General features: G+C 55.2%; 1 protein-coding gene across 1 annotated transcript; it reads left to right on the forward strand.

Moving 5' to 3' along the window:
• Positions 1-112: 112 nt before the first annotated feature.
• Positions 113-5,675, forward strand: UBXN6 (UBX domain protein 6). Its single transcript, XM_014949683.1, has 11 exons — positions 113-284; positions 733-887; positions 1,171-1,232; positions 1,369-1,500; positions 2,027-2,124; positions 2,497-2,572; positions 2,659-2,743; positions 2,989-3,208; positions 3,314-3,444; positions 4,057-4,202; positions 5,065-5,675. Exons 1-11 carry the CDS (start codon positions 202-204, stop codon positions 5,191-5,193), a joined length of 1,317 nt encoding a protein of 438 aa, XP_014805169.1. The 5' UTR covers positions 113-201; the 3' UTR covers positions 5,194-5,675.
• Positions 5,676-5,886: the final 211 nt, after the last annotated feature.

Here is a 5,886-nt window from a genome sequence, read left to right on the forward strand (position 1 = left end):
CTCCAGCCTCCCCCCAGCCCTGGAGGACCCGCGGGAGCCATAGAGCGGCGGGAGCCCAGAGCGGCGCCGGGGCCGGGCTCCCGGACACGCCCCTTCCGGGGGCGGTGCCGCGGGCGGGGCGGAAGCGCGGGCTGGAGGCGGTGGCCCCGCTCCCGGTCCCGGTCCCGGTCCCAGGCCCGGCGCTGCCCCGGCCCCGCCGCCATGCGTAAGTTCTTCCAGGAGATCAAGGCCGACCTCAAGTTCAAGACCGCGGGGCCCGGACAGAAGCTCTCGGAGCCATCCCGGTACGGGGCAAGGGGGACTCTCCGGTAACGGTGGACGCGGGGGGGGGGTTGGACGCCGTTCCTGGGCGCTGCCGGCGGCCAGCGGGGCTGGGCGGGTGGGAGCCGGTCCCCTCCGCCCGGCTGCCGGTACTCACGGTCCCTACGGCTGCCCCGGTCCCGGTGCCACCTGGTACTGGGGGGGGTTGCCCGGGGATACCGGGCTGGGACCGACCCCGCCGGGCGCCCCCACGCCGCCCATCCCGCGGGAGGCTGACGCTCACCGGGCAGGGAGACTGACACTCACCGGGCAGCGATGCTGCCACACTGGGGTGACCAGTTCCCTGGCTGCTTCCCCTGGGGGGCACCGGGGTGGTGATTACCGTGAGGTGTCCATGGCCACCGCCGGGCCGGTGCTCCTCCCGAGCTTTGCCGTTCCCCCTCCCGAGCTCTGCCGTTCCCTCCTGCCCAGGGTCCCCAAGGAGAAGCCCAAAGCAGAACCGGCTCCAAAACCTCGTCAGGGACCCACCGATGAAGCCCAGATGGCGGCGGCGGCGGCGCTGGCCCGGATGGAGCTGAAGCCCAAGGCCAAGGTGGCCTCCTCCCAGGAGGCCATCAAGAACCAGGGTAGGAGCTCGCTGGAGGCCGTGGAGCTGCTGGGCCCGGCCTTGGGATGCTCACAGCTCCGAGCTGAACCCGGGGAGGGAGATCCAGGGTGGGTGACTGCTGGGGTGCAGCTCTCCAGGGTGTTGTGGGGCAACCACAGCTTCTGCAACTGCTTGGGGGGGGCATAAAAATGGGGGTCACGCTCGCCCCTGGACTCAGGATCAGACACGACACCCAGGTTTGCTTCCCCGGGGTGCAAACTGCTGAATGTCTGCTCCCCATAACCTGGGTTTGTCTCTCGTAGTGAGAAAGGAGCTGATGGCTGAGGCGGCTGCGAGCCAAAAAGGGCTCTCCATGGAGGAAAAGGTAGGAGAGACGCTGCCCTCCCTGCTCAGCCCCCTTCTGGGCTGCTGTCCCTGTCCCACACGGACACAACAGGGGGTTTAAAACCAAACCCAAACCTTCCTGCGCTCAGTTCAGTGCCTGGTTTTGTCTCCTTTAGGATCTCACCTCCCCAGAGCCAGAAGGGGCAGCCGCACCCTCCGTTTCGGGGGTCTACTTCATTTGCCCCTTAACGGGTGCCGTTGTAAGGAAAGACCAGAAGGAGAAGCACCTCCGAGAAGCCATCCAGTCGGTGAGCACCATGTCTGCCGGCTGCACGGCTTCCCCTCCTCCTGCTTTAACTGGTTTTGTGGTGTGGGTCCTCTCCAGCAGCGACCTCTCCCCCTTCTCCCTGTAAAAATCTCCACTGTCTCCCAGCGGAGCCGTACAAGTGTCCATCCGAGCCCCCTCCCTTGGGCTTGTTGGAAGTGCTGGGACTGGAAACTCTGGCCCTGGGCTGGTTTTGGCTGGGACAGAGTTAATTTTTCTTCATAGCAGCTGGGATGGTGGCTGCAGTTTAGATCTCTGATGAAAACAGCGTTGATTACACACTGGAAGCGGCTAAATTGCGAAGCAGTGAATAAATTCCATTTTGCTTTACCTCTTAATCTTGCCTTTAGCCCAACACATGAGTTTTCACACCCTTTTTCCCTTCCAATTCTCTCCCCGTCCCATCGCGGGGGGGACAAGCGTGATGCTGAGCTGCTGCTCAGGGTGAAACTACCACAGACCCACACATCCCTTAGTTTCCCTGACCAGTTTTTCTCCTTCTCCCCCAGTATTTCTCCGTGGACCCAGTAGCTGCCTCCATCATGGAGATCCACACCTTCAATAAGGACCGGGAGAAAGTACGTGTGGGTCTGGAGACCATGGCCAAGTAAGTGGGGACCAAGGAGGTTGTCCCTTCTCTGCAGGGCCCACAGGCAGGTGGATTTTCTTGCTGTGCTTCAGCCAAATCCTGAATTAGAACCCAAGCCACATACTTGAACCATTTTAAGTGTCAGTTGAAACAAGGTCAGCATCTTAGAGGTGTTTTAAGAGTTGGTCCACTTGTCCCAAGAGGGTTGAGATCAGCCCACCCCCATCTTCTGTCCGACTTGGGGATGAAACACTGTTGTATTTGACTTTCTTCAGTTTTCAGCTCTTTTTTTCTGTGAAAAATACTGTGAGGTCTTCCAGGCTTTTCTTACTCCTTGGGGTAGCACGTCCTGAAGTGCCTGCTTTGATCCAAATGCTCCTCTTTCTGCAGGTACTTGGACAATATCTATCTCCATCCAGAGGAAGAGAAATACCGGAAAATCAAGCTGCAGAACAAAGTGTTTCAGGTGAGGTGAAGGCTCCTGGAGATGCTCTGCCGTGGAATGTCCTTGCCTGGAGCAGGCTACATTGAAATTCTTTCCTTTTCTTCCAGGAAAGGATAAGCTGCCTGGAAGGGATACACAGATTTTTCCAGGCTATCGGGTTTGAGACAAAAACACTGCCTGTTCCAGGACAAGGCAAGAAATCTCAGTGTATTAAACTGGAAGCACCAGTTTGAGTGGTGGTGGGACACCCCAGGGGAGGCAGCTCTGGTTGCCAAGAGCTCCGTGGGCTCTACCAAAGGCTGCTACTCCGAGGCTGTGACAGAAACAGTCACTCAACCCTGTTAAAACACTACATTTTGTGGAGATCCTTGCCCTTCTATTCCCTACGTCGCTCCTGTAAAGAACAAGAGCCTCAAATCTCATTTTTTTGGTTACAGACACCCCCGAGGAGTACTATGTCCTGAAGGAAGAAATGCTGACCAAGCTGGAAGACCTCAAGGACTACAAAGAGCAGCTTTTGAGCTCGGAGCCCGTGCGAGCCCAGCTGGATCGCCAGCTCTGTGTATTTAAACCCTCCCCTCAAGCTGCTCGCTTCGAGCTGCCAAACGACTTCTACAACCTCACAGCAGAAGAGATCAAACGAGAGCAGCGGCTCCGGTGAGCAGAGGAGGGCTCCCCACCACCCAGGGGGCACGTGGTGTGAGCAAGGAGCTTCCTACCTCTCCTTAGTGCTAAAAATTGCTATTTTTTTCTCCTCTAAAGGACAGAAGCAGTGGAGAAGGCTTCAATGCTGAGGACGAGAGCCATGCGAGAGAAAGAAGAACAAAGGGAGATGAGGAAGTACAACTACACCCTGCTACGAGTCCGGTTTCCCGATGGATACATCCTCCAAGGTAAAAAAAAATTAAAAAAAAAGACTTCTTACCCTTTCTTTGTGCTCCAAAAGCTTCTGAGAATACTTGAGAGCTTGAATAATAAGCAGGATCGAGGTGGGTTGAGTGCAGCTGGTGAAATAAAGCAATAAAAACCAGAGTGGGGTGATACTTCTGTTAAGAATTCTTCACTTCTCCGAGCACTGCCCCTGTCCGGGGTTGGGACTGCGAGGGGTTGAGGGAAGGATCTCAAGGTGCTGTTAATTAAAGCGTGCTCTTCCCAGGCTGCTGCGAGCAAGCTGGACTCATTAGATGGGTTTGTTAAGAGGAACCAGCGTGAGGTCGCCCGTGTGGTGTCAGGCCTTACAACAGGCTAAAAATCCTCTTCACGTTTGGCAGTGGAACTCTGGAAATCATTTCCCAGCTCTTTGTGATGGGCTGGCAGGGGCTCGTGACAATTGAAATCCTATTTTTTTTCTTTGGGGATTCTGCTTTTATACTTCTGGGCTGTTTCCGTGTCGCTGAAGTAGTTCGTAAAGTACCCGAGCCCCACGAAACCTACCGCAAAAAAGGTTAGATTTGGTAAATGCCAGACTCTCTCTCAATATCTCTCACCTTGTTTCCTCATGGCAGGGACTTTTTATGCACGGGAATCGGTGTCTGCACTCTACAGCTTTGTGAGAGAGGCTCTTAGAGATGACTGGCTGCCCTTTGAGCTCTTGGGACCTGGAGGTGTCAAGCTGACTGATGAGAACTTGGCCTTCAATGAATGTGGGCTGGTAAGTGGAAAAAAAGAAAGAGCTGGTCCCTTCCACGGGGGGTCTTTGGATTGTCAGAGCCATCTGCTGCTCAGAACTTTGTGTCTTGTGCTTTCGGTGCCAGAAGTTGTGCTCTGGCTCCTTCCTTTTTTAACCCAAGAAAATAAGTTAATGGTTGAAGGCTTCTGGCCCAAGGTTAGGAGGTCTGGAAGGAAGGGCAAGGATAGACCTCCTGTGGCAAACACTCTGCCAGGGGCTCAGCATCCACACTGGGGAGAGAGGGAAGGTGGCAACTGAGGCAAGCACGGCTCTAGCACAAGGCTACCACCAGGAAGCCCAAAGCAGCATCCACCACAAGGAGCTTCTTGCAGAAATCAACATTTGTCCTGTTTAGTTGAAGTGCTTTAAGTTTTTCCAGGTCTGTGAACGCACACAGTTAGACACATGTTACAAGGTCAAAGTATAGGGCCACGGAGATGCTCTGGGGAGACCTTGGAGCCCCTTCCAGTCCCTCAAGGGGCTCCAGGAAAGCTGGGGAGGGACTCTGGATGAGGGAGGGGAGCCCTAGGAGGAGGGGGAAGGGTTTGACCCTGAAAGAGGGGAGATGGAGCTGAGCTGTGGGGAAGAACTTGTTTGGTGTGAGGGTGGTGAGAGCCTGGCCCAGGTTGCCCAGAGAAGCTGTGGCTGCCCCATCCCTGGAGGGGTTCAAGGGCAGGTTGGAGGGGGCTTGTTGGAGCAACCTGGTGTGGTGGGAGGTGTCCCTGCCCAGGGCAGGGGGTGGCACTGGGGGGGCTTTAAGTTCCCTTCCAACCTAAACTATTCGATGATTCTCTAGAAGAGAATATTAAGCTAGAGCTTAATAACTCTGCCTTTTCTCTCCCAGGTGCCCTCAGCTCTCCTGACGCTGGCCTGGGATGCAGGGATCATGGCAGACATTCAGGCAGTGGGAGAGGAGCAGCCAACAAGCCCCCTGAAACCAGAACTTCTCTCCAGAGTCCAGACACTGGCATGAAATAAAGAGGAGTGGATGTAGTGCTGGTGGTTTTAGACTGTTCCCTCCTTTTCCCCTAGAGACTGGTGGAGCTTCCAGCTACGGGACCTCAGAAATGACTTTTTTTTTAGCTCTGCAGGGTGGGAGTCTAGATTCTGCCACGTCACACCAACCCCGCAGTCACCTCCACAACTCCAGTAGCCAAACACTAAAGCAGTCTGGCCCAGTAAGGCACTCACGGGACTGCTCTGAATGGCTTAAAAATAATAAAACAAACAGTTCTAGCAGTGAACTGCTTGGGGTGTTTCCAGGACAGTGAAGAAGCACCACTCTCCTCCCTTGGAGGAGGGATGAGGTGCTTGTACCCATGGACTGAGCCTGGATACGGGGCTGGGCTTAGAACTCAGCTTGTCCTTTTGCTTCTGTGTGCACTGTAACTCCTATTGGAGAGAATCTATTTAGATAAGATCATGCTTAGTCTGATTAAATGGAATATTTAAAGATTGGGTTCTGTTCAGAGTTGTTTGAATTGCATTGCTCTGGCAGGTTTGAAGGGCAGATGAGCTCCAGTCAGTGCTGGGGCTGGCACTGGGGTTACTGGTGTGGCATTACCCACCTTTTCACTCGGTGGCACCTGCAGACAGAAGGAGGGACAGGGAAGGAGACAGGCATTACCCCCCTTTTCACTCGATGGCACCTGCAGACAGAAGGAGG

This window comes from Calidris pugnax, unplaced genomic scaffold (genome assembly GCF_001431845.1).
Source record: "Calidris pugnax isolate Ruff unplaced genomic scaffold, ASM143184v1 scaffold173, whole genome shotgun sequence".
Taxonomy (NCBI): domain Eukaryota; kingdom Metazoa; phylum Chordata; class Aves; order Charadriiformes; family Scolopacidae; genus Calidris; species Calidris pugnax.

Coding starts and splice junctions, on each gene's coding strand:
- UBXN6 (XM_014949683.1), top strand. CDS start 202: ATGCGTAAGTTCTTCCAGGAGATCAAGGCCGACCTCAAGTTCAAGACC. Junction 888..1,170: donor GGAGGCCATCAAGAACCAGG/GTAGGAGCTCGC, acceptor TGTCTCTCGTAG/TGAGAAAGGAGCTGATGGCT. Junction 2,744..2,988: donor ACTGCCTGTTCCAGGACAAG/GCAAGAAATCTC, acceptor TTTTGGTTACAG/ACACCCCCGAGGAGTACTAT.